This window comes from Somniosus microcephalus, unplaced genomic scaffold (assembly GCF_052327205.1).
Source record: "Somniosus microcephalus isolate GS21.2 unplaced genomic scaffold, FLI_Smic_1.0 unresolved_chr7, whole genome shotgun sequence".
In the NCBI taxonomy this organism is placed as follows: Eukaryota; Metazoa; Chordata; class Chondrichthyes; order Squaliformes; family Somniosidae; genus Somniosus; species Somniosus microcephalus.
The window spans coordinates 23,422,275-23,450,092 of record NW_028225185.1 but is presented as its reverse complement, the minus strand read 5'-3'; the positions used below and the strand labels follow the sequence as shown (position 1 = coordinate 23,450,092).

The 27,818-nt window shown below is 59.4% G+C and overlaps 1 protein-coding gene across 2 annotated transcripts; it reads right to left on the bottom strand.

Moving 5' to 3' along the window:
- Positions 1-22: 22 nt before the first annotated feature.
- Positions 23-27,818, bottom strand: rbm8a (RNA binding motif protein 8A). 2 transcript variants are annotated; one of them, XM_085978765.1, is made up of 6 exons: positions 27,696-27,817; positions 27,546-27,605; positions 1,696-1,773; positions 756-892; positions 377-513; positions 23-237 (listed from the first exon to the last, which is right to left on the bottom strand). In XM_085978765.1, exons 1-6 carry the CDS (start codon positions 27,760-27,762, stop codon positions 192-194), a joined length of 525 nt encoding a protein of 174 aa, XP_085834891.1. In that variant the 5' UTR covers positions 27,763-27,817; the 3' UTR covers positions 23-191. The 2 variants fall into 2 exon arrangements, with proteins under 2 accessions (XP_085834891.1, XP_085834892.1); XM_085978766.1 differs by lacking the exon at positions 377-513 and having other exon boundaries at positions 27,696-27,818.

Sequence of the window (27,818 nt, the reverse complement as noted above, 5' to 3'; positions counted from 1 at the left end):
GAAGGTTTCAGGAATGACAGGGTTGAATGGAAGAGTTTTATTTCTGACAAGCACCAATATCACGATCACAGTCCACGCCAATAAACAGATAATTCACTAGTAAACACAACATAGGGTAAACCCCCGCCACAGTTCCGCTCCCTCCACCCCGCCGAGCAGCCTCTTCCCGCCGGCTCTCTGTCCGCTCTGGATCAATGTCGTTTCCGGTCCGGACTCCGGCTCCTCCTGCGCCCACTCCTGCACGGGAAGAGCAGAGAGAAGAGGTAAATAATCACACCTTTCCCCCCAACCAAAACCACCTGCCCCGATCCCCCCCACCCACCCTCCACGTGGTGCGAACCCTGCCCCCCCCGGAGTTTCGCTCTGATTAACTCACCGTCTCTTGCTCTTGGGGGGCCCTCTGACGAAGCCCCAGTCCACACTGATGGGCTGTCCCGCCAGCTCAGAGCCGTTGAGCCCCTCCATCGCCGCCTGCGCCTCCTTGTAGGTCTCGTATTCCACCAGGGCGTAACCCTGCGGCACAAACACAGGCTTCAGATTCATTCCGCACCGCGCCACGCTCGCCCTCACCAACCCACCCGTCGGCCCCTCAGCCTATCTCACCACTCCGCCCCTCACCACTCCAACCCTCACTGCTCCACCTCACCCCATCCTGCCCCTCACCCCATCTCACAGCACTCCGCCCCGCCCCTCATCACTCCACCAGCCCCCTTTTGGAGGGGGGGGGATGTTTGGCACTTACAGCGCCCCCTCACCTTCAGGTAGCCCGTGCGTCGGTCCAGATTCAGGTGCAGGTTCTTTATTTCTCCGTATTCTGCAAATTTGTCGTGAATGTCTTCCTCTGTGGCCTCTTCATGAACACCCGTCACAAACAGAATCCAACCCTCAACAGCTGCAAACACAGGGAGTGGAATATTAGCCAGGGAGAGAGAGAGAGACAGAGAGAGAGAGAGACAGAGAGAGAGAGACAGAGAGAGAGACAGAGAGAGAGAGAGACAGAGAGAGACAGAGAGAGAGAGACAGACAGAGAGAGAGAGAGAGACAGAGAGAGAGAGAGAGACAGAGAGAGAGACAGAGAGAGAGAGAGAGAGACAGAGAGAGAGAGAGACAGAGAGAGAGAGACAGAGAGAGAGAGAGACAGAGACAGACAGAGAGAGAGAGAGAGAGAGCCCAAACACAGGGAGTGGAACATCAGCCCAGGACAGAGAGAGCCCGAGCCTCAGCCCTTCCCCGCGGTAAACTCATTTCATCCACGGCCCCGACCTCACCACCTCTCCGCCCACCAATGTGGACAGGGTCTGAAGCCCAGTCCCGGGGTGAGAGGCTTGTGTCTGACCCACTGCACCAGCCCCGGCCAAGGGGTGCCGAGTGGCATCAGTGCCCACAGAGCTGTACCCCACCCACAGGCTTCGGGTGGGCCGGCAGGGAGTCACAGACTGAGTTGGCTCACGTTCCCGGCCACACAATTTAACTCGGGAGCTGAAGCTGGGCATAAAAACGGCAGCACTGCCCACTCACTGCCAGCGGGGCAAATCAATCAGGCGACGGCTTTAAGCAGTGGCTGTGTCACTGTACGCTAGCAGGAGCTGAACCCTGAACCGTGAACTCTGAACCCCGGGCCGTGCTGAACCCTGACCCCCGGGCTGTGCTGAACCCTGAACTGAGCTGAACCCTGAACCCAGGTCGTGTACTTACAGCGCTGGGGCCCTGGCTCATCGCCATCCTGCTCCACCGAATCGTAGTCCTCACGCAGTCTGGACCGAGCACCTTCCTCTGCACAAAGGAGAGTCAGTCAGTCAGTAAATAGCAGCACAGGATGATCCCACACAAATATGGTCCGTGTAAGCAAGCACACACAGGCAGCAGACACAACAATAACTTGCCTTTATCCAGCACCTTTAATCTAGCAAAACATCCCAGGGTGCTTCACAGGAGCGATTATCAGACAAAATTTGACACTGAGCCACATCAGGAGATATTAGGACAGGTGACCAAAAGCTTGGTCAAAGAGGTCAGTTTTAAGCAGCGTCTTAAAGGAGGAGAGGCGGAGAGGTTTAGGGAGGGAATTCCAGAGCTCAGGGCCCAGGGAGCTGAAGGCACGGCCACCAATGGTGGAGCGATGGTAATCGGGGGATGCTCAAGAAGTCAGACATCGCGGAGGGTTTTAGTGCTGAAGGAGGTCAGAGATAAGGAGGGATGAGGCCGTGAAGGGATTTGAACACAAGGATGAGAATTTTAAATTCCAGACGTTGCCAGACCGGCAGCCAATGTAGGTCAGTGAGCACAGGGAGTGAAGGGTGAACGGGACTCGGTGCGAGTTAGGACACGGGGCAGTGCGCACAGGAGGTGATGGGTGAACGGGACTGGGTGTGAGTTAGGACACGGGGCAGTGAGCACAGGGGGTGATGGGTGAACGGGACTCGGTGTGAGTTAGGACACGGGTCAGTGAGCACAGGGGGTGATGGGTGAACGGGACTGGGTGTGAGTTAGGACACGGGGCAGTGAGCACAGGGGGTGATGGGTGAACGGGACTGGGTGTGAGTTAGGACACGGGGCAGTGAGCACAGGGGGTGATGGGTGAACGGGACTGGGGGTGAGTTAGGACACGGGGCAGTGAGCACAGGGGGTGATGGGTGAACGGGACTGGGTGTGAGTTAGGGCACGGGGCAGTGAGCACAGGGGGTGATGGGTGAACGGGACTCGGTGTGAGTTGGGACACGGGGCAGTGAGCACAGGGGGTGATGGGTGAACGGGACTGGGTGTGAGTTGGGACACGGGGCAGTGAGCACAGGGGGTGATGGGTGAACGGGACTGGGTGTGAGTTGGGACACGGGGCAGTGAGCACAGGGGGTGATGGGTGAACGGGACTGGGTGCGAGTTAGGACACGGGGCAGTGAGCACAGGGGGTGACGGGTGAACGGGACTGGGAGCGAGTTAGGACACGGGGCAGTGAGCACAGGGGGTGACGGGTGAACGGGACTGGGTGTGAGTTAGGACACGGGGCAGTGAGCACAGGGGGTGATGGGTGAACGTGACTCGGTGCGAGTTAGGACACGGGGCAGTGAGCACAGGGGGTGATGGGTGAACGGGACTGGGTGCGAGTTAGGACACGGGGCAGTGAGCACAGGGGGTGATGGGTGAACGGGACTGGGTGTGAGTTAGGACACGGGGCAGTGAGCACAGGGGGTGATGGGTGAACGGGACTGGGTGTGAGTTAGGACACGGGGCAGTGAGCACAGGGGGTGATGGGTGAACGGGACTGGGTGTGAGTTAGGACACGGGGCAGTGAGCACAGGGGGTGATGGGTGAACGGGACTGGGTGTGAGTTAGGACACGGGGCAGTGAGCACAGGGGGTGATGGGTGAACGGGACTGGGTGTGAGTTAGGGCACGGGGCAGTGAGCACAGGGAGTGATGGGTGAACGGGACTGGGTGTGAGTTAGGACACGGGGCAGTGAGCACAGGGGGTGATGGGTGAACAGGACTGGGTGTGAGTTAGGACACGGGGCAGTGAGCACAGGGGGTGATGGGTGAATGGGACTGGGTGTGAGTTAGGGCACGGGGCAGTGAGCACAGGGAGTGATGGGTGAACGGGACTGGGTGTGAGTTAGGACACGGGGCAGTGAGCACAGGGGGTGATGGGTGAACGGGACTGGGTGTGAGTTAGGACACGGAGCCGTGAGCACAGGGGGTGATGGGTGAACGGGACTGGGTGTGAGTTAGGACACGGAGCAGTGAGCACAGGGAGTGATGGGTGAACGGGACTGGGTGTGAGTTAGGACACGGGGCAGTGAGCACAGCGGGTGATGGGTGAACGGGACTGGGTGTGAGTTAGGACACGGGGCAGTGAGCACAGGGGGTGATGGGTGAACGGGACTCGGTGCGAGTTAGGACACGGGGCAGTGAGCACAGGGGGTGATGGGTGAACAGGACTGGGGGTGAGTTAGGACACGGGGCAGTGAGCACAGGGGGTGATGGGTGAACGGGACTGGGTGTGAGTTAGGGCACGGGGCAGTGAGCACAGGGGGTGATGGGTGAACGGGACTCGGTGTGAGTTAGGACACGGGTCAGTAAGCACAGGGGGTGATGGGTGAACGGGACTGGGTGTGAGTTAGGACACGGGGCAGTGAGCACAGGGGGTGATGGGTGAACGGGACTGGGTGTGAGTTAGGACACGGGTCAGTGAGCACAGGGGGTGATGGGTGAACGGGACTGGGTGTGAGTTAGGACACGGGGCAGTGAGCACAGGGGGTGATGGGTGAACGGGACTGGGTGTGAGTTAGGACACGGGGCAGTGAGCACAGGGGGTGATGGGTGAACGGGACTGGGGGTGAGTTAGGACACGGGGCAGTGAGCACAGGGGGTGATGGGTGAACGGGACTGGGTGTGAGTTAGGGCACGGGGCAGTGAGCACAGGGGGTGATGGGTGAACGGGACTCGGTGTGAGTTAGGACACGGGTCAGTGAGCACAGGGGGTGATGGGTGAACGGGACTGGGTGTGAGTTAGGACACGGGGCAGTGAGCACAGGGGGTGATGGGTGAACGGGACTGGGTGTGAGTTAGGACACGGGGCAGTGAGCACAGGGGGTGATGGGTGAACGGGACTGGGTGTGAGTTAGGACACGGGGCAGTGAGCACAGGGGGTGTTGGGTGAACGGGACTGGGTGTGAGTTAGGACACGGGGCAGTGAGCACAGGGGGTGATGGGTGAACGGGACTGGGTGTGAGTTGGGACACGGGGCAGTGAGCACAGGGGGTGATGGGTGAACGGGACTGGGTGTGAGTTGGGACACGGGGCAGTGAGCACAGGGGGTGATGGGTGAACGGGACTGGGTGTGAGTTGGGACACGGGGCAGTGAGCACAGGGGGTGATGGGTGAACGGGACTGGGTGCGAGTTAGGACACGGGGCAGTGAGCACAGGGGGTGACGGGTGAACGGGACTGGGAGCGAGTTAGGACACGGGGCAGTGAGCACAGGGGGTGATGGGTGAACGGGACTGGGTGTGAGTTAGGACACGGGGCAGTGAGCACAGGGGGTGATGGGTGAACGTGACTCGGTGCGAGTTAGGACACGGGGCAGTGAGCACAGGGGGTGATGGGTGAACGGGACTGGGTGCGAGTTAGGACACGGGGCAGTGAGCACAGGGGGAGATGGGTGAACGGGATTGGGTGTGAGTTAGGACACGGGCAGTGAGCACAGGGGGTGATGGGTGAACGGGACTGGGTGTGAGTTAGGACACGGGGCAGCGAGCACAGGGGGAGATGGGTGAACGGGACTGGGTGTGAGTTAGGACACGGGGCAGTGAGCACAGGGGGTGATGGGTGAACGGGACTGGGTGTGAGTTAGGACACGGGGCAGTGAGCACAGGGGGTGATGGGTGAACGGGACTGGGTGTGAGTTAGGACACGGGGCAGTGAGCACAGGGGGTGATGGGTGAACGGGACTGGGTGTGAGTTAGGACACGGGGCAGTGAGCACAGGGGGTGATGGGTGAACGGGACTGGGTGTGAGTTAGGACACGGGGCAGTGAGCACAGGGGGTGATGGGTGAACGGGACTGGGTGTGAGTTAGGACACGGGGCAGTGAGCACAGGGGGTGATGGGTGAACGGGACTCGGTGTGAGTTAGGACACGGGGCAGTGAGCACAGGGGGTGATGGGTGAACGGGACTGGGTGTGAGTTAGGACACGGGGCAGTGAGCACAGGGGGTGATGGGTGAACGGGACTGGGTGTGAGTTAGGGCACGGGGCAGTGAGCACAGGGAGTGATGGGTGAACGGGACTGGGTGTGAGTTAGGACACGGGGCAGTGAGCACAGGGGGTGATGGGTGAACTGGACTGGGTGTGAGTTAGGACACGGGGCAGTGAGCACAGGGGGTGATGGGTGAATGGGACTGGGTGTGAGTTAGGGCACGGGGCAGTGAGCACAGGGAGTGATGGGTGAACGGGACTGGGTGTGAGTTAGGACACGGGGCAGTGAGCACAGCGGGTGATGGGTGAACGGGACTGGGTGTGAGTTAGGACACGGGGCAGTGAGCACAGGGGGTGATGGGTGAACGGGACTCGGTGCGAGTTAGGACACGGGGCAGTGAGCACAGGGGGTGATGGGTGAACAGGACTGGGGGTGAGTTAGGACACGGGGCAGTGAGCACAGGGGGTGATGGGTGAACGGGACTGGGTGTGAGTTAGGACACGGGGCAGTGAGCACAGGGGGTGATGGGTGAACGGGACTGGGTGTGAGTTAGGGCACGGGGCAGTGAGCACAGGGGGTGATGGGTGAACGGGACTGGGTGTGAGTTAGGACACGGGGCAGTAAGCACAGGGGGTGATGGGTGAACGGGACTCGGTGTGAGTTAGGACACGGGTCAGTGAGCACAGGGGGTGATGGGTGAACGGGACTGGGTGTGAGTTAGGACACGGGGCAGTGAGCACAGGGGGTGATGGGTGAACGGGACTGGGTGTGAGTTAGGACACGGGGCAGTGAGCACAGGGGGTGATGGGTGAACGGGACTGGGGGTGAGTTAGGACACGGGGCAGTGAGCACAGGGGGTGATGGGTGAACGGGACTGGGTGTGAGTTAGGGCACGGGGCAGTGAGCACAGGGGGTGATGGGTGAACGGGACTCGGTGTGAGTTAGGACACGGGTCAGTGAGCACAGGGGGTGATGGGTGAACGGGACTGGGTGTGAGTTAGGGCACGGGGCAGTGAGCACAGGGGGTGATGGGTGAACGGGACTCGGTGTGAGTTAGGACACGGGTCAGTGAGCACAGGGGGTGATGGGTGAACGGGACTGGGTGTGAGTTAGGACACGGGGCAGTGAGCACAGGGGGTGATGGGTGAACGGGACTGGGTGTGAGTTAGGGCACGGGGCAGTGAGCACAGGGGGTGATGGGTGAACGGGACTCGGTGTGAGTTAGGACACGGGTCAGTGAGCACAGGGGGTGATGGGTGAACGGGACTGGGTGTGAGTTAGGACACAGGGCAGTGAGCACAGGGGGTGATGGGTGAACGGGACTGGGTGTGAGTTAGGACACGGGGCAGTGAGCACAGGGGGTGATGGGTGAACGGGACTGGGGGTGAGTTAGGACACGGGGCAGTGAGCACAGGGGGTGATGGGTGAACGGGACTGGGTGTGAGTTAGGGCACGGGGCAGTGAGCACAGGGGGTGATGGGTGAACGGGACTCGGTGTGAGTTAGGACACGGGTCAGTGAGCACAGGGGGTGATGGGTGAACGGGACTGGGTGTGAGTTAGGACACGGGGCAGTGAGCACAGGGGGTGATGGGTGAACGGGACTGGGTGTGAGTTAGGACACGGGGCAGTGAGCACAGGGGGTGATGGGTGAACGGGACTGGGTGTGAGTTAGGACACGGGCCAGTGAGCACAGGGGGTGTTGGGTGAACGGGACTGGGTGTGAGTTAGGACACGGGGCAGTGAGCACAGGGGGTGATGGGTGAACGGGACTGGGTGTGAGTTAGGACACGGGGCAGTGAGCACAGGGGGTGATGGGTGAACGTGACTCGGTGCGAGTTAGGACACGGGGCAGTGAGCACAGGGGGTGATGGGTGAACGGGACTGGGTGCGAGTTAGGACACGGGGCAGTGAGCACAGGGGGTGATGGGTGAACGGGACTGGGTGTGAGTTAGGACACGGGGCAGTGAGCACAGGGGGTGATGGGTGAACGGGACTGGGTGTGAGTTAGGACACGGGGCAGTGAGCACAGGGGGTGATGGGTGAACGGGACTGGGTGTGAGTTAGGACACGGGGCAGTGAGCACAGGGGGTGATGGGTGAACGGGACTGGGTGTGAGTTAGGACACGGGGCAGTGAGCACAGGGGGTGATGGGTGAACGGGACTGGGTGTGAGTTAGGGCACGGGGCAGTGAGCACAGGGAGTGATGGGTGAACGGGACTGGGTGTGAGTTAGGACACGGGGCAGTGAGCACAGGGGGTGATGGGTGAACAGGACTGGGTGTGAGTTAGGACACGGGGCAGTGAGCACAGGGGGTGATGGGTGAATGGGACTGGGTGTGAGTTAGGGCACGGGGCAGTGAGCACAGGGAGTGATGGGTGAACGGGACTGGGTGTGAGTTAGGACACGGGGCAGTGAGCACAGGGGGTGATGGGTGAACGGGACTGGGTGTGAGTTAGGACACGGAGCCGTGAGCACAGGGGGTGATGGGTGAACGGGACTGGGTGTGAGTTAGGACACGGAGCAGTGAGCACAGGGAGTGATGGGTGAACGGGACTGGGTGTGAGTTAGGACACGGGGCAGTGAGCACAGCGGGTGATGGGTGAACGGGACTGGGTGTGAGTTAGGACACGGGGCAGTGAGCACAGGGGGTGATGGGTGAACGGGACTCGGTGCGAGTTAGGACACGGGGCAGTGAGCACAGGGGGTGATGGGTGAACAGGACTGGGGGTGAGTTAGGACACGGGGCAGTGAGCACAGGGGGTGATGGGTGAACGGGACTGGGTGTGAGTTAGGGCACGGGGCAGTGAGCACAGGGGGTGATGGGTGAACGGGACTCGGTGTGAGTTAGGACACGGGTCAGTAAGCACAGGGGGTGATGGGTGAACGGGACTGGGTGTGAGTTAGGACACGGGGCAGTGAGCACAGGGGGTGATGGGTGAACGGGACTGGGTGTGAGTTAGGACACGGGTCAGTGAGCACAGGGGGTGATGGGTGAACGGGACTGGGTGTGAGTTAGGACACGGGGCAGTGAGCACAGGGGGTGATGGGTGAACGGGACTGGGTGTGAGTTAGGACACGGGGCAGTGAGCACAGGGGGTGATGGGTGAACGGGACTGGGGGTGAGTTAGGACACGGGGCAGTGAGCACAGGGGGTGATGGGTGAACGGGACTGGGTGTGAGTTAGGGCACGGGGCAGTGAGCACAGGGGGTGATGGGTGAACGGGACTCGGTGTGAGTTAGGACACGGGTCAGTGAGCACAGGGGGTGATGGGTGAACGGGACTGGGTGTGAGTTAGGACACGGGGCAGTGAGCACAGGGGGTGATGGGTGAACGGGACTGGGTGTGAGTTAGGACACGGGGCAGTGAGCACAGGGGGTGATGGGTGAACGGGACTGGGTGTGAGTTAGGACACGGGGCAGTGAGCACAGGGGGTGTTGGGTGAACGGGACTGGGTGTGAGTTAGGACACGGGGCAGTGAGCACAGGGGGTGATGGGTGAACGGGACTGGGTGTGAGTTGGGACACGGGGCAGTGAGCACAGGGGGTGATGGGTGAACGGGACTGGGTGTGAGTTGGGACACGGGGCAGTGAGCACAGGGGGTGATGGGTGAACGGGACTGGGTGTGAGTTGGGACACGGGGCAGTGAGCACAGGGGGTGATGGGTGAACGGGACTGGGTGCGAGTTAGGACACGGGGCAGTGAGCACAGGGGGTGACGGGTGAACGGGACTGGGAGCGAGTTAGGACACGGGGCAGTGAGCACAGGGGGTGATGGGTGAACGGGACTGGGTGTGAGTTAGGACACGGGGCAGTGAGCACAGGGGGTGATGGGTGAACGTGACTCGGTGCGAGTTAGGACACGGGGCAGTGAGCACAGGGGGTGATGGGTGAACGGGACTGGGTGCGAGTTAGGACACGGGGCAGTGAGCACAGGGGGAGATGGGTGAACGGGATTGGGTGTGAGTTAGGACACGGGCAGTGAGCACAGGGGGTGATGGGTGAACGGGACTGGGTGTGAGTTAGGACACGGGGCAGCGAGCACGGGGAGATGGCTGAACGGGACTGGGTGTGAGTTAGGACACGGGGCAGTGAGCACAGGGGGTGATGGGTGAACGGGACTGGGTGTGAGTTAGGACACGGGCAGTGAGCACAGGGGGTGATGGGTGAACGGGACTGGGTGTGAGTTAGGACACGGGGCAGCGAGCACAGGGGGAGATGGCTGAACGGGACTGGGTGTGAGTTAGGACACGGGGCAGTGAGCACAGGGAGTGATGGGTGAACGGGACTGGGTGTGAGTTAGGACACGGGGCAGTGAGCACAGGGGGTGATGGGTGAACGGGACTGGGTGTGAGTTAGGATACGGGGCAGTGAGCACAGGGGGTGATGGGTGAACGGGACTGGGTGTGAGTTAGGACACGGGGCAGTGAGCACAGGGGGTGATGGGTGAACGGGACTGGGTGTGAGTTAGGACACGGGGCAGTGAGCACAGGGGGTGATGGGTGAACGGGACTGGGTGTGAGTTAGGACACGGGGCAGTGAGCACAGGGGGTGATGGGTGAACGGGACTGGGTGTGAGTTAGGGCACGGGGCAGTGAGCACAGGGAGTGATGGGTGAACGGGACTGGGTGTGAGTTAGGACACGGGGCAGTGAGCACAGGGGGTGATGGGTGAACTGGACTGGGTGTGAGTTAGGACACGGGGCAGTGAGCACAGGGGGTGATGGGTGAATGGGACTGGGTGTGAGTTAGGGCACGGGGCAGTGAGCACAGGGAGTGATGGGTGAACGGGACTGGGTGTGAGTTAGGACACGGGGCAGTGAGCACAGCGGGTGATGGGTGAACGGGACTGGGTGTGAGTTAGGACACGGGGCAGTGAGCACAGGGGGTGATGGGTGAACGGGACTCGGTGCGAGTTAGGACACGGGGCAGTGAGCACAGGGGGTGATGGGTGAACAGGACTGGGGGTGAGTTAGGACACGGGGCAGTGAGCACAGGGGGTGATGGGTGAACGGGACTGGGTGTGAGTTAGGGCACGGGGCAGTGAGCACAGGGGGTGATGGGTGAACGGGACTCGGTGTGAGTTAGGACACGGGTCAGTGAGCACAGGGGGTGATGGGTGAACGGGACTGGGTGTGAGTTAGGACACGGGGCAGTGAGCACAGGGGGTGATGGGTGAACGGGACTGGGTGTGAGTTAGGACACGGGGCAGTGAGCACAGGGGGTGATGGGTGAACGGGACTCGGTGTGAGTTAGGACACGGGTCAGTGAGCACAGGGGGTGATGGGTGAACGGGACTGGGTGTGAGTTAGGACACGGGGCAGTGAGCACAGGGGGTGATGGGTGAACGGGACTGGGTGTGAGTTAGGGCACGGGGCAGTGAGCACAGGGGGTGATGGGTGAACGGGACTCGGTGTGAGTTAGGACACGGGTCAGTGAGCACAGGGGGTGATGGTTGAACGGGACTGGGTGTGAGTTAGGACACGGGGCAGTGAGCACAGGGGGTGATGGGTGAACGGGACTGGGTGTGAGTTAGGACACGGGGCAGTGAGCACAGTGGGTGATGGGTGAACGGGACTGGGTGTGAGTTAGGACACGGGGCAGTGAGCACAGGGGGTGAAGGGTGAACGGGACTGGGTGTGAGTTAGGACACGGGGCAGTGAGCACAGGGGGTGATGGGTGAACGGGACTGGGTGTGAGTTAGGACACGGGGCAGTGAGCACAGAGGGGTGATGGATGAACGGGACTGGGTGTGAGTTAGGACACAGGGCAGTGAGCACAGGGGGTGATGGGTGAACGGGACTGGGTGTGAGTTAGGACACGGGGCAGTGAGCACAGGGGGTGATGGGTGAACGGGACTGGGTGTGAGTTAGGACACGGGGCAGTGAGCACAGGGGGTGTTGGGTGAACGGGACTGGGTGTGAGTTAGGACACGGGGCAGTGAGCACAGGGGGTGATGGGTGAACGGGACTCGGTGTGAGTTAGGACACGGGGCAGTGAGCACAGGGGGTGATGGGTGAACGGGACTGGGTGTGAGTTAGGACACGGGGCAGTGAGCACAGGGGGTGATGGGTGAACGGGACTGGGTGTGAGTTGGGACACGGGGCAGTGAGCACAGGGGGTGATGGGTGAACGGGACTGGGTGTGAGTTGGGACACGGGGCAGTGAGCACAGGGGGTGATGGGTGAACGGGACTGGGTGTGAGTTGGGACACGGGGCAGTGAGCACAGGGGGTGATGGGTGAACGGGACTGGGTGCGAGTTAGGACACGGGGCAGTGAGCACAGGGGGTGACGGGTGAACGGGACTGGGAGCGAGTTAGGACACGGGGCAGTGAGCACAGGGGGTGATGGGTGAACGGGACTGGGTGTGAGTTAGGACACGGGGCAGTGAGCACAGGGGGTGATGGGTGAACGTGACTCGGTGCGAGTTAGGACACGGGGCAGTGAGCACAGGGGGTGATGGGTGAACGGGACTGGGTGCGAGTTAGGACACGGGGCAGTGAGCACAGGGGGTGATGGATGAACGGGACTGGGTGTGAGTTAGGACACGGGGCAGTGAGCACAGGGGGTGATGGGTGAACGGGACTGGGTGTGAGTTCGGACACGGGGCAGTGAGCACGGGGTGATGGGTGAACGGGACTCGGTGTGAGTTAGGACACGGGGCAGTGAGCAGGGGGTGATGGGTGAACGGGACTGGGTGTGAGTTAGGACACGGGGCAGTGAGCACAGGGGGTGATGGGTGAACGGGACTGGGTGTGAGTTAGGGCACGGGGCAGTGAGCACAGGGAGTGATGGGTGAACGGGACTGGGTGTGAGTTAGGACACGGGGCAGTGAGCACAGGGGGTGATGGGTGAACGGGACTGGGTGTGAGTTAGGACACGGGGCAGTGAGCACGGGGGGTGATGGGTGAACGGGACTGGGTGCGAGTTAGGACACGGGGCAGTGAGCACAGAGGGTGATGGGTGAACGGGACTGGGTGTGAGTTAGGACACGGGGCAGTGAGCACAGGGGGTGATGGGTGAACGGGACTGGGTGTGAGATAGGACACGGGGCAGTGAGCACAGGGGGGTGATGGGTGAACGGGACTGGGTGTGAGTTAGGACACGGGGCAGTGAGCACCGGGGGTGATGGGTGAACGGGACTGGGTGTGAGTTAGGACACGGGGCAGTGAGCACAGGGGGTGATGGGTGAACGGGACTGGGTGTGAGTTAGGACACGGGGCAGTGAGCACAGGGGGTGATGGGTGAACGGGACTGGGGGTGAGTTAGGACACGGGGCAGTGAGCACAGGGGGTGATGGGTGAACGGGACTGGGTGTGAGTTAGGGCACGGGGCAGTGAGCACAGGGGGTGATGGGTGAACGGGACTCGGTGTGAGTTGGGACACGGGGCAGTGAGCACAGGGGGTGATGGGTGAACGGGACTGGGTGTGAGTTGGGACACGGGGCAGTGAGCACAGGGGGTGATGGGTGAACGGGACTGGGTGTGAGTTGGGACACGGGGCAGTGAGCACAGGGGGTGATGGGTGAACGGGACTGGGTGCGAGTTAGGACACGGGGCAGTGAGCACAGGGGGTGACGGGTGAACGGGACTGGGAGCGAGTTAGGACACGGGGCAGTGAGCACAGGGGGTGATGGGTGAACGGGACTGGGTGTGAGTTAGGACACGGGGCAGTGAGCACAGGGGGTGATGGGTGAACGTGACTCGGTGCGAGTTAGGACACGGGGCAGTGAGCACAGGGGGTGATGGGTGAACGGGACTGGGTGCGAGTTAGGACACGGGGCAGTGAGCACAGGGGGAGATGGGTGAACGGGATTGGGTGTGAGTTAGGACACGGGCAGTGAGCACAGGGGGTGATGGGTGAATGGGACTGGGTGTGAGTTAGGGCACGGGGCAGTGAGCACAGGGAGTGATGGGTGAACGGGACTGGGGGTGAGTTAGGACACGGGGCAGTGAGCACAGGGGGTGATGGGTGAACGGGACTGGGTGTGAGTTAGGACACGGGTCAGTGAGCACAGGGGGTGATGGGTGAACGGGACTCGGTGTGAGTTAGGACACGGGTCAGTGAGCACAGGGGGTGATGGGTGAACGGGACTGGGTGTGAGTTAGGACACGGGGCAGTGAGCACAGGGGGTGATGGGTGAACGGGACTGGGTGTGAGTTAGGACACGGGGCAGTGAGCACAGGGGGTGATGGGTGAACGGGACTGGGGGTGAGTTAGGACACGGGGCAGTGAGCACAGGGGGTGATGGGTGAACGGGACTGGGTGTGAGTTAGGGCACGGGGCAGTGAGCACAGGGGGTGATGGGTGAACGGGACTCGGTGTGAGTTAGGACACGGGTCAGTGAGCACAGGGGGTGATGGGTGAACGGGACTGGGTGTGAGTTAGGACACGGGGCAGTGAGCACAGGGGGTGATGGGTGAACGGGACTGGGTGTGAGTTAGGACACGGGGCAGTGAGCACAGGGGGTGATAGGTGAACGGGACTGGGTGTGAGTTAGGACACGGGGCAGTGAGCACAGGGGGTGATGGTGTGAACGGGACTGGGTGTGAGTTGGGACACGGGGCAGTGAGCACAGGGGGTGATGGGTGAACGGGACTGGGTGTGAGTTGGGACACGGGGCAGTGAGCACAGGGGGTGATGGGTGAACGGGACTGGGTGTGAGTTGGGACACGGGGCAGTGAGCACAGGGGGTGATGGGTGAACGGGACTGGGTGCGAGTTAGGACACGGGGCAGTGAGCACAGGGGGTGACGGGTGAACGGGCCTGGGAGCGAGTTAGGACACGGGGCAGTGAGCACAGGGGGTGATGGGTGAACGGGACTGGGTGTGAGTTAGGACACGGGGCAGTGAGCACAGGGGGTGATGGGTGAACGTGACTCGGTGCGAGTTAGGACACGGGGCAGTGAGCACAGGGGGTGATGGGTGAACGGGACTGGGTGCGAGTTAGGACACGGGGCAGTGAGCACAGGGGGAGATGGGTGAACGGGATTGGGTGTGAGTTAGGACACGGGCAGTGAGCACAGGGGGTGATGGGTGAACGGGACTGGGTGTGAGTTAGGACACGGGGCAGTGAGCACAGGGGGTGATGGGTGAACGGGACTGGGTGTGAGTTAGGGCACGGGGCAGTGAGCACAGGGAGTGATGGGTGAACGGGACTGGGTGTGAGTTAGGACACGGGGCAGTGAGCACAGGGGGTGATGGGTGAACGGGACTGGGTGTGAGTTAGGACACGGGGCAGTGAGCACCGGGGGTGATGGGTGAACGGGACTGGGTGCGAGTTAGGACACGGGGCAGTGAGCACCGGGGGTGATGGGTGAACGGGACTGGGTGTGAGTTAGGACACGGGGCAGTGAGCACAGGGGGCGATGGGTGAATGGGACTGGGTGTGAGTTAGGACACGGGGCAGTGAGCACAGGGGGTGATGGGTGAACGGGACTGGGTGTGAGTTAGGGCACGGGGCAGTGAGCACAGGGAGTGATGGGTGAACGGGACTGGGTGTGAGTTAGGACACGGGGCAGTGAGCACAGGGGGTGATGGGTGAACGGGACTGGGTGTGAGTTAGGACACGGAGCAGTGAGCACAGGGGGTGATGGGTGAACGGGACTGGGTGTGAGTTAGGACACGGGGCAGTGAGCACAGGGGGTGATGGGTGAACGGGACTGGGTGTGAGTTAGGACACGGGGCAGTGAGCACAGTGGGTGATGGGTGAACGGGACTGGGTGTGAGTTAGGACACGGAGCAGTGAGCACAGGGGGTGATGGGTGAACGGGACTGGGTGTGAGTTAGGACACGGGGCAGTGAGCACAGGGGGTGATGGGTGAACGGGACTGGGTGTGAGTTAGGACACGGGGCAGTGAGCACAGGGGTGATGGGTGAACGGGACTGGGTGTGAGTTAGGACACGGAGCAGTGAGCACAGGGAGTGATGGGTGAACGGGACTGGGTGTGAGTTAGGACACGGGGCAGTGAGCACAGGGGGTGATGGGTGAACGGGACTGGGTGTGAGTTAGGACACGGGGCAGTGAGCACAGGGGGTGATGGGTGAACGGGACTGGGTGTGAGTTAGGACACGGGGCAGCGAGCACAGGGGGTGATGGGTGAACGGGACTGGGTGTGAGTTAGGACACGGGGCAGTGAGCACAGGGGGTGATGGGTGAACCGGACTGGGTGTGAGTTAGGACACGGGGCAGTGAGCACAGGGGGTGATGGGTGAACGGGACTGGGTGTGAGTTAGGACACGGGGCAGTGAGCACAGGGGGTGATGGGTGAACGGGACTGGGTGTGAGTTAGGACACGGGGCAGTGAGCACAGGGGGTGATGGGTGAACGGGACTGGGTGCGAGTTAGGACACGGGGCAGTGAGCACAGGGGGTGATGGGTGAACGGGACTGGGTGTGAGTTAGGACACGGGGCAGTGAGCACAGCGGGTGATGGGTGAACGGGACTGGGTGTGAGTTAGGACACGGGGCAGTGAGCACAGGGGGTGATGGGTGAACGGGACTGGGTGTGAGTTAGGACACGGGGCAGTGAGCACAGGGGGTGATGGGTGAACGGGACTGGGTGTGAGTTAGGACACGGGGCAGTGAGCACAGGGGGTGATGGGTGAACGGGACTGGGTGTGAGTTAGGACACGGGGCAGTGAGCACAGGGGGTGATGGGTGAACGGGACTGGGTGTGAGTTAGGACACGGGGCAGTGAGCACGGGGGGTGATGGGTGAACGGGACTAGGTGTGAGTTAGGACACGGGGCAGTGAGCACAGGGGGTGATGGGTGAACGGGACTGGGTGTGAGTTAGGACACGGGGCAGTGATCACAGAGGGGTGATGGGTGAACGGGACTGGGTGTGAGTTAGGACACGGGGCAGTGAGCACAGGGGGTGATGGGTGAACGGGACTGGGTGTGAGTTAGGACACGGGTCAGTGAGCACAGGGGGTGATGGGTGAACGGGACTGGGTGTGAGTTAGGACACGGGGCAGTGAGCACAGGGGGTGATGGGTGAACGGGACTAGGTGTGAGTTAGGACACGGGGCAGTGAGCACAGGGGGTGATGGGTGAACGGGACTGGGTGTGAGTTAGGACACGGGGCAGTGAGCACAGGGGGTGATGGGTGAACGGGACTAGGTGTGAGTTAGGACACGGGGCAGTGAGCACAGGGGGTGATGGGTGAACGGGACTGGGTGTGAGTTAGGACACGGGGCAGTGAGCACAGGGGGTGATGGGTGAACGGGACTGGGTGTGAGTTAGGACACGGGGCAGTGAGCGCAGGGGGTGATGGGTGAACGGGACTGGGTGCGAGTTAGGACACGGGGCAGTGAGCACAGGGGGTGATGGGTGAACGGGACTGGGTGTGAGTTGGGACACGGGGCAGTGATCACAGAGGGGTGATGGGTGAACGGGACTGGGTGTGAGTTAGGACACGGGGCAGTGAGCACAGGGGGTGATGGATGAACGGGACTGGGTGTGAGTTAGGACACGGGGCAGTGAGCACAGGGGGTGATGGATGAACGGGACTGGGTGTGAGTTAGGACACGGGGCAGTGAGCACAGGGGGTGATGGATGAACGGGACTGGGTGTGAGTTAGGACACGGGGCAGTGAGCACAGGGGGTGATGGATGAACGGGACTGGGTGTGAGTTAGGACACGGGGCAGTGAGCACAGGGGGTGATGGGTGAACGGGACTGGGTGTGAGTTAGGACACGGGGCAGTGAGCACAGGGGGTGATGGATGAACGGGACTGGGTGTGAGTTAGGACACGGGGCAGCAGAGGTTTGGATGAACACAAGTTTATGGAGGGTGGAAGATGGAAGGCCGGTCCTGTGAGTGTTGGAATAGACAAGTCTGGAGATAATAAAGGCAGGGATGAGGGTTTCAGCAGGAGATGAGCTGAGGCTGGTGGTGGGGGGGGTGGGCGGTGGAAGAGAGAGGTGTTACGGAGGTGGAAATAGGCGGTCTTAGTGATGCCGCGGATATGTGGTCGGAAGCTGATTGCCGGGTCAAGTACGACACCAAGGTTGTGAACAGTGCAGTTCAGCCTCGAACAGTTGCCAGGGAGAGGGATGGAGTCGGCGGCTAGGGAATGCAGTTTGTGGCGGGGACCGAAAACAATGGCTTTGGGCTTCCCAATATTTATTTGGAGGAAATTTCAGTTTATCCAGTACTGGATGTTGAACAAGCAGCCTGACAATTTAGACACAGCGGCGAGACAGAGAGAGGTGGTGGTGAGGTAGAGCTGGGTGTCATCAGCATACATGTGGAAACTCACGCTGCGTTTTCGGATGATGTCGCCAAGGGGCAACATGTAGATGAGAAATAGGAGGGGCCAAGGATAGATCCTCGGGGGACACCAGAGGTAACGATGTGGGAGCGGGAAGAGAAGCCACTGCAGCTAATGCACACACTGAGGGAGCGCCGCACCGTCGGAGGGGCGGTGCTGAGGGAGCGCCGCACCGTCGGAGGGGCGGTGCTGAGGGAGCGCCGCACCGTCGGAGGGGCGGTGCTGAGGGAGCGCCGCACCGTCGGAGGGGCGGTGCTGAGGGAGCGCCGCACCGTCGGAGGGTCGGTGCTGAGGGAGCGCCGCACCGTCGGAGGGGCGGTGCTGAGGGAGCGCCGCACCGTCGGAGGGGCGGTGCTGAGGGAGCGCCGCACCGTCGGAGGGCCGGTGCTGAGGGAGCGCCGCACCGTCGGAGGGGCGGTGCTGAGGGAGCGCCGCACCGTCGGAGGAGCGGTGCTGAGGGAGCGCCGCACCGTCGGAGGAGCGGTACTGAGGGAGCGCCGCACCGTCGGAGGGGCGGTACTGAGGGAGCGCCGCACCGTCGGAGGGGCGGTACTGAGGGAGCGCCGCACCGTCGGAGTGGGCGGTACTGAGGGAGCGCCGCACCGTCGGAGGGGCGGTACTGAGGGAGCGCCGCACCGTCGGAGGGGCGGTACTGAGGGAGCGCCGCACCGTCGGAGGGGCGGTACTGAGGGAGCGCCGCACTGTCGGAGGGGTAGTGCCGAGGGAGCGCCGCACTGTCGGAGGGGCAGTACCGAGGGAGCGCCGCACTGTCGGAGGGGCGGTACTGAGGGAGCGCCGCACTGTCGGAGGGGCAGTACCGAGGGAGCGCCGCACTGTCGGAGGGGCAGTACCGAGGGAGCGCCGCACTGTCGGAGGGGCAGTACCGAGGGAGCGCCGCACTGTCGGAGGGGTAGTACTGAGGGAGCGCCGCACTGTCGGAGGGGTAGTACTGAGGGAGCGCCGCACTGTCGGAGGGGTAGTACTGAGGGAGCGCCGCACTGTCGGAGGGGCAGTACTGAGGGAGCGCCGCACTGTCGGGAGGGGCAGTACTGAGGGAGCGCCGCACTGTCGGAGGGGCAGTACTGAGGGAGCGCCGCACTGTAGGAGGGGCAGTACTGAGGGCGCGCCGCACTGTCAGAGGGGCCGTCTTTTGGATGAGACATTAAACATGGGCCCCGCCTGCCCTCACGGGTGGACTCAGAACATCCCATGGCCACTATTGGAAGAAGAGCGGGGCGGGGAGTTCTCCCTAGTGTCCTGGTCCAATATTTATCCCTCAACCAACATCAGGGGTCCGGAAGCACAGTGGCTATGTTACTGAACTAGTGATCCAGCGGCCTGGACTAATAATCCAGGAGACGCCAGCTCTGGGATAAAAAGCTAGTATCATTAACAGTGACTATGGAACTATGAGATTGTCGTAAAAACCCAAGTGGTTCCTTAACCTGCCACCCGGTCTGGCCTGTACGTGACTCTAGACCCACAGCAATGTGGTTGACTCTAACTGCCCTCTGAAATGGCCCAGCAATGACAAAGTCAGCACGGTTGTTCAAGAAGGCAGCTCGCCACAACCTTCTCAAGGGATAATAGAGATGGGACAGTGCAGCACTCCCTCAGCACTGCCCCTCCGACAGTGCGGCACTCCCTCAGCACTGCCCCTCCGACAGTGCGGCACTCCCTCAGTACTGCCCCTCCGACAGTGCGGCATTGCCAGTGAAACCCACATCCTGCAAACGAATCAAAAAAAAAAAGGTAAAAAAACAGATGATCTGGTCATCATCGCATTGCTGTCTACATAAGAACATCAGAATTCGGAGCAGGAGTCGGCCATTCGGCCCCTCGAGCCTGCTCCGCCATTCAATGAGATCACGGCTGATCATCGACCTCAACTCCACTTTCCCGCCCGATCCCCATATCCCTCGATTCCCCGAGAGTCCAAAAATCTATCGATCTCGGCCTTGAATATACTCAACGACTGAGCCTCCACAGCCCTCTGGGGCAGAGAATTCCAAAGATTCACCACCCCCTCAGAGGAATAACGGCACAGAAGGAGGCCATTCGGCCCATCGAGTCCGTGCCGGCTTTCTGTAGAGCGATCCAGTCAGTCCCATTCCCCCGCTCTATCCCCGTAGCCCTGCAAGTTTATTTCCCTCAAGTGCCTATCCAGTCTCCCCTTGAAAACATTGAGTGTCTCCGCTTCCACCACGTCCGTCGGCAGCGAGTTCCAGGTCCTCACCACTCGCTGCGTAAAAAAGTTTTTCCTCACGTTCCCCCCTGTATCTCTTGCCCAAAACCTTAAATCTGTGTCCCCTCGTCCTTGTACCATCAACTAGTGGGAACAGCCTTTCCCCGTCTAGCCTATCCAAACCTGTCATAATCTTCTACACCTCGATCAAATCACCCCTCAACCTCCTTTGCTCTAATGAAAACAAATCCAGCTTCTCCAACCTGTCCTTGTAGCTGAGATCCCCCATCCCCGGAACCATTCTGGTAAATCTCCTCTGCACCCTCTCGAGGGCCTTCACATCCTTCCTAAAGTGTGGTGACCAGAACTGGACGCAATACTCCAGTCGTGGCCTAACCAGCGCTTTATAAAGGTTCAGCATAACTTCTCTACTTTTGTACCCAATACCTCTATTTATGAAGCCCAAGATCCCGTATGCTTTGCTAACCACTCTCTCAATATGTCCTGCCACCTTCAGGGGAGTGAACAGATTCCTTCTCATCTCAGTCTTGAAAGGCCGGCCCCCTGGTTCTAGACACTCCAGCCAGGGGGAACCAACCTCTCAGCATCTACCCTGTCAATCCCCCTCAGAATCTTGCATGTTTCAATGAGATCACCTCTCATTCTTCTAAACTCCAGAGAGTATCGGCCCATTCTACACAATCTCTCATCATTGGACAGCCCTCGCATCCCAGGAATCAATCTAGTGACCCTTCGTTGCACCGCCTCCAAGGCAAGTATATCCTCCCTTAGATAAGGAGACCAAAACCGTGCACAGTACCCCAGGTGTGGTCTCACCAAGGCCCTGTACAATTGGAGCAAGACTTCCTTATTCTTATACTCCAACCCTCTTGCAATAAAGGCCAATGTGCCATTTGCCTTCCTAATTGCTTGCTGTACCTGTGTGCTAGCTTTCTGTGTTTCCTGTACAAGGACACCCAAATCTCTCTCAACACCAACATTTAACAGTTTCTCACCTTCGAAAAAATATTGTTTTTCTATTCTGCCTACCAAAGTGAATAACCTCACATTTCCCTACATTATAGTCCATCTGCCACCTTACTGCCCTCTCACTCAGTCTATCGATATCCCTTTGCAGACTCTGTGTTCTCCTCACAGCTTACTGTCCCACCTAGCTTTGTATCATCAGCAAACTTGGATACATTACACTCGGTCCCTTCATCTAGGTCATTGATATAGATTGTAAATAGCTGAGGCCCCAACACTGATCCTTGCGGCACCCCACTAGTGACAGCCTGCCAACCTGAAAATGACCCTGCTCTCTGCTTTCTGTCCGTTAACCAATCCTCTATCCATGCTACTATATTACCCCCAACCCCACAAGCCCTAATCTTACGTCACAACCTTTTAAGTGGCACCTTATCGAATGCCTTTTGGAAATCCAAACACACTACATCCACTGGTTCCCCGTTATCCATCCTACTAGTTGCATCCTAATAAATTTGTCAAACACGATTTCCCTTTTATAAAACCATGCTGACTCTGCCTGATCATATTATGATTTTCTCAGTGCCCTGATACCATTTCCTTAACAATGGATTCCAGCATTTCCCCAACGACTGATGTCAGGCTAACTGGCCTGTAGTTCTGTTTTCTGTCTCCCTCCTTTCTTGAATAGCAGTGTTACATTTGTGTTACAGAGACATGGTTGCAGGGTAACCAAAGCTGGGAACTGAATGTTCCAGGGTACTCAACATTTAGGAAGGACAGACTAAAAGGAAAAGGAGGTGGCGTAGCGCTGTTAATAAGGGATGAGATCGATACGGTAGAGATAAAAGATCTTGGCTCGGCAGATCGTGATGTAGAACTGGAATCAGTTTGGGTGGAGCTAAGAAACAGCAAAGGGCGGAAAACATTGGTGGGAGTTGTGTATAGGCCACCAAACAGTAGTGGTAATTTAGGCACAGTGTCAATCAAGAGATTAGAAGTGCATGTAACAAGGGCAATATGGTAAACATGGGGGACTTTAATCTACATATTGACTGGGCAAATCAAATTACCACTAATGATGTGGAGGACGAATTCTTGGAATGCATGAGAGATGGTTTCCTGGATCAGTATGTGGAAGAACCAACCAGGGAACAGGCTATTCTGGATCTGGTACTGCGTAATGAGAAAGGGCTAATCAATAATCTTGTGGTAAAGTGACCATAATATGATTGAATTTTATATTAAGTTTGAGAGTGATGTAGTCCAACCTGAAACTAAGTTCTTCAATCTAAACAGAGGGAACTACAAGGGTATGAGGGACAAGTTGGCCATGGTAGATTGGGAGACTACACTAAAAGGTGTGAAGGCGGACATACAATGGCTAACATTCAAGGAAATAATACATAATTTGCAACCAACATATATTCCTCTAGGGCATAAAAACCCAAAAGGAAAAGTGATCCAACCATGGCTAACAAAAGAAATTAAAGCTGTTATTAAGTCACAGGAGGAAGCTTATAAAGTTGCCAGAAAAAGCGGTCAGCCTGAGGATTGGGATCTTTTTAGAAATCAGCAAAGGGGGACCAAGAAATTGATAAAGAAAGTGAAAATGGAATAAATGCACAAACATATAAAAACGGATGGTAAAATCTTCTATAGGTATGTGAAAAGGAAAAGACTGGCGAAGGTAAATGTAGGTCCTTTACAGTCAGAGACGGGAGAATTTATAATGGGGAATGAGGAAATGGTGGAGAAATTAAATAAATACTTTGTTTCTGTCTTCACGGAGGAAGACACAAAAAACCTCCCAGAAATACGAGAAAACCAAGGGTGTGACGAGAATGAGGAACTTAAAGAAATTATCATTAGTAAAAAACAGTACTAGCAAAATTAATGGGACTAAAAGTCTATAAATCCCAAGGACCGGATGACCTACATTCTAGGGTTTTGAAAGAGGTGACCATTGGGATAGTGGACGCATTGGTTGTCATCTTCCAAAATTCTCTAGATTCTGGAACGGTTCCTGCAGATTGGAGGGTAGCAAATGTAACCCTGCTATTTAAGAAAGGAGGGAGAGAGAAAACGGAGAACTACAGACCTGTTAGCCTCACATCAGTAGTTGGGAAAATGCTGGAATCTATTATAAAGGATGCAATAACTGGGCACTTAGAAACTAATAGTAAGATTGGGCAGATTCAACATGGGTTTATGAAAGGGAAATCCTGTTTGACAAACCTATTGGAGTTCTTTGAGGAATAAACTAGTGGAGTAGACAAAGCGGAACCGGTAGATGTGGTGTATCTGGATTTTCAGAAGGCCTTCGATAAGGTCCCACACAAGAGGTTGGTGAACAAAATGAGGGCACATGGAATTGGGGGTAATATACTAGCATGGATTGAGAATTGGTTAACAGACAGAAAACAAAGAGTAGGGATAAACAGGTCTTTTTCAGGATGGCAGGCTGTGACGAGTGGGGTACCGCAAGGATCGGTGCTTGGGCCCCAGCTATTCACAATCTAGATCAATGATTTGGATGAGGGGACTAAATGTAACATTTCCAAATTTGCTGATGACACAAAGCTAGGTGGCAGTGTCAGTTGTGAAGAGGATGTGAAAAGGCTTCAAGGGGATCGCGACAGGCTCAGTGAGTGGGCGAGAACATGGCAAATGGAATATAATGTGGATAAATGTGAAGTTATCCACTTTGGTAGAAAAAACAGAAAGGCAGAGTATTTCCTAAATGGTGAAAGATTGGGGAGTGCAGATGCTCAAAGGGACCTGGGTGTCCTTGTACATGAGTCACTGAAAGTGAATGTGGAGGTGCAGCAAGCCATTAGGAAGGCAAATGGTATGCTGGCCTTCATTACAAGAGGATTTAAGTACAGGAGTAAAGAAGCCTTACTCCAATTATATAGGGCCTTGGTGAGACCACACCTGGAGTACTGTGTACAAGTTTGGTCTCCTTACCTAAGAAAGGATATACTTGCCATAGAGGGAGTGCAACGAAGGTTCACGAGATTGATTCCTGGGATGGCAGGACTGTTGTATGAGAAGAGATTGAGTAAACTAGGCCTGTATTCTGTTGAATTCAGAAGAATGAGAGGGGATCTCATTGAAGCATACAAAATTATTACAGGGCTTGCTAGGGTGGATGCTGGGAGAATGTTTCCCTTGGCTGGGGAGTCGAGAACCAGGGGCCACAGCCTCAGGATAAAGGGTAGGCCATTCAGGGCTGAGATGAGAAGAAATTTCTTCACACAGAGGGTGGTGAATCTTTGGAATTCTCTACTCCAGAGGGCTGTGGAGGCTCAGTCATTGTGTATATTCAAAACAGAAGTCGAGAGATTTCTGACTAGTAAGGGCATCAAGGGATATGGCGATAGGGCCGGTGAATGGAGTTGAGGCAGAAGATCAGCCACGATCTCATTGAATGGCGGAGCAGGCTCGAAGGGCCGAATGGCCGACTCCTGCTCCTATTTCTCATGTTCTTATTTGCTACCTTCAAATCCGCTGGGACTGTTCCTGAATCTGGGGAATTTTGGAAGATCACAACAAAGGCATCCACTGTCTCTTCAGCCACCTCTTTTAGATCCCTAGGATGTAGGCCATGAGATCCAAGGGATTTGTCAGCTTTTAGTCCCATTCGTTTCTGAAACACTTTTTCTCTACTGGTTATAATTACTTTAGGTTCCTCGCGCTCATTGGCCCCTTGGTTCCCCGCTATTTCTGGCATGCTAATGCGAAAACACATTAATAAACTTGAAGAATGGGCATATAATTGCTCCTGAGCCTTGTCTGCAGAGCGGAGGCTCTTCATACCCCCGCCCCCCCATCCTCCCCCAAACACAGCAAGATCCCACACTCACCCCACCCCAGCAAGATCCCAACCCCCCACACACACCACCGCCCCCCCATCCTCCCCCAAGCACAGCAAGATCCCACACTCACCCCACCCCAGCAAGATCCCAACTCCCCACATACCCACCCACTAAGCACAGCAAGATCCCACCCCACCCCAGAACAGCAAGACCCCACACAACCTCCAGCATGAACACCCCCCCCCACCCCCAGCAGCACAGCAGGATCCCACACCACCGCACGATCCCAACCCCCCACTCACCCCCAAGCACAGCACAGCAAGATCCCACCCCACACAGCAAGATTGTACACACCCCCCAACCCCAGCACGCTCTCACCCCACCACCAGCACAGCAAGATCCCACCCCCCACAATCCTACTCCTCACCCCAGCACAGCAGGATCCCGCACCACACCCCCCACCAGCACATCAGGATCCCACACTCCCCACCACCCACAACACAGCAAGAGCCCACACCCCCCCCACCAGCACAGCAAGAGCCCACACACCCCCACACGCACACAGCAGGATCCCACACACACACAGCAGGATCCCACCCCCCTCACCCCCAGCAGCACAGCAGGATCCCACACCCCTCCCCAATTCAGCAGGATCCCACACCCGCCACCCACCCCAGCACAGCAGGATCCCACACACACAGCAGGATCCCAAACACACACACACGGCAGGATCCCACACGCACACGGCAGGATCGCACACACCCACAGCAGGATGCCACACCCCCCTCCCCACCCCAGCAGGATCCCACACCCCCCCTCCCCACCCCAGCAGGATCCCACCCCCCCCCCACCCCAGCAGGATCCCACACCCCCCCTCCCCACCCCAGCAGGATCCCACCCCCCCCTCCCCACCCCAGCAGGATCCCACACCCCCCCAGCAGGATCACACCCCCCCCCTCCCCACCCCAGCAGGATCACACACCCACCCTCCCCACCCCAGCAGGATCCCACACCCACCCTCCCCACCCCAGCAGGATCCCACACCCACCCTCCCCACCCCAGCAGGATCCCACACCCACCCTCCCCCACCCCAGCAGGATCACACACCCACCCTCCCCACCACAGCAGGATCACACCACCCCCCCCCCCACCCCAGCAGGATCACACCCCCCCTCCCCACCCCAGCAGGATCACACCCCCCCTCCCCACCCCAGCAGGATCACACCCCCCCCCTCCCCACCCCAGCAGGATCACACCACCCCCCCCCTCCCCACCCCAGCAGGATCACACACCCCCCCCTCCCCACCCCAGCAGGAATCACACACCCACCCTCCCCACCCCAGCAGGATCCCACACCCACCCTCCCCCAGCAGGATCCCACACCCCCCCTCCCCACCCCAGCAGGATCCCACCGCCCCCTCCCCACCCCAGCAGGATCCCACACCCCCCCTCCCCACCCCAGCAGGATCCCACCGCCCCCTCCCCACCCCAGCAGGATCCCACACCCCCCTCCCCACCCCAGCAGGATCCCCCACCCCAGCAGGATCCCACACCCCCCTCCCCACCCCAGCAGGAACCCACACCCCCCCTCCCCACCCCAGCAGGATCCCACACCCCCCCTCCCCACCAGGATCCCACCCCCCCCTCCCCACCCAGCAGGATCCCACACCCACCCTCCCCACCCCAGCAGGATCCCACACCCCCCTCCCCCCCCCACCCCAGCAGGATCCCACACCCCCCCCTCCCCACCAGGATCCCACCCCCCCCTTCCCCACCCCAGCAGGATCACACACCCACCCTCCCCACCCCAGCAGGATCCCACACCCCCCCCTCCCCACCCCAGCAGGATCCCACCCCCCCCCCTCCCCACCAGGATCCCACCCCCCCACCAGGATCCCACCCCCCCTTCCCCACCCTCCCCACCCCAGCAGGATCCCACACCCACCCTCCCCACCCCAGCAGGATCCCACACCCACCCCAGCAGGATCCCACACCCACCCTCCCCACCCCAGCAGGATCCCACACTCACCCTCCCCACCCCAGCAGGATCCCACACCCACCCTCCCCACCCCAGCAGGATCCCACACCCACCCTCCCCACCCCAGCAGGATCACACCCACCCTCCCCACCCCAGCAGGATCACACCCCCCCCCCTCCCCACCCCAGCAGGATCACACACCCCCCCTCCCCACCCCAGCAGGATCACACACCCCCCCTCCCCACCCCAGCAGGATCACACACCCCCCCTCCCCACCCCAGCAGGATCACACACCCCCCCTCCCCACCCCAGCAGGATCACACACCCCCCCTCCCCACCCCAGCAGGATCTCACACCCCCCCTCCCCACCCCAGCAGGATCACACACCCCCCCCTCCCCACCCCAGCAGGATCACACACCCCCCCTCCCCACCCCAGCAGGATCACACACCCCCCCCTCCCCCACCCCAGCAGGATCACACACCCCCCCCCTCCCCACCCCAGCAGGATTCACACACACACACACACCCCAGCAGGATCCCACCCCCCCACCTCCAGCGCAGCAGGATCCCACACACCCACAGCACAGCAGGATCCCACACACTCACTGCTCACCGGAGCCGAAGCCGCGGCCCTTCCTCTTCTTGGCCTTCTCCTTCAGCTTGTGGATGCTCTCTGGGAGGAGGGAGAAAGGACAAAGAGCGTGAGTGGGGTGTGAGGCTGGTGTCTCCAGCAGTGAGAGAGAGTGTGAGTGAGTTCATTCACCGTCTCCCTCGTCATCCATGGCGAAGTCCTCGCCGCCCGCCTCATGCAAGTCCAGCACGTCCGCCATCTTGTCGCTGCTGTCACTGTCGCCGCCGCCACGGGGACTTCTGGGAGGCCGCCGAG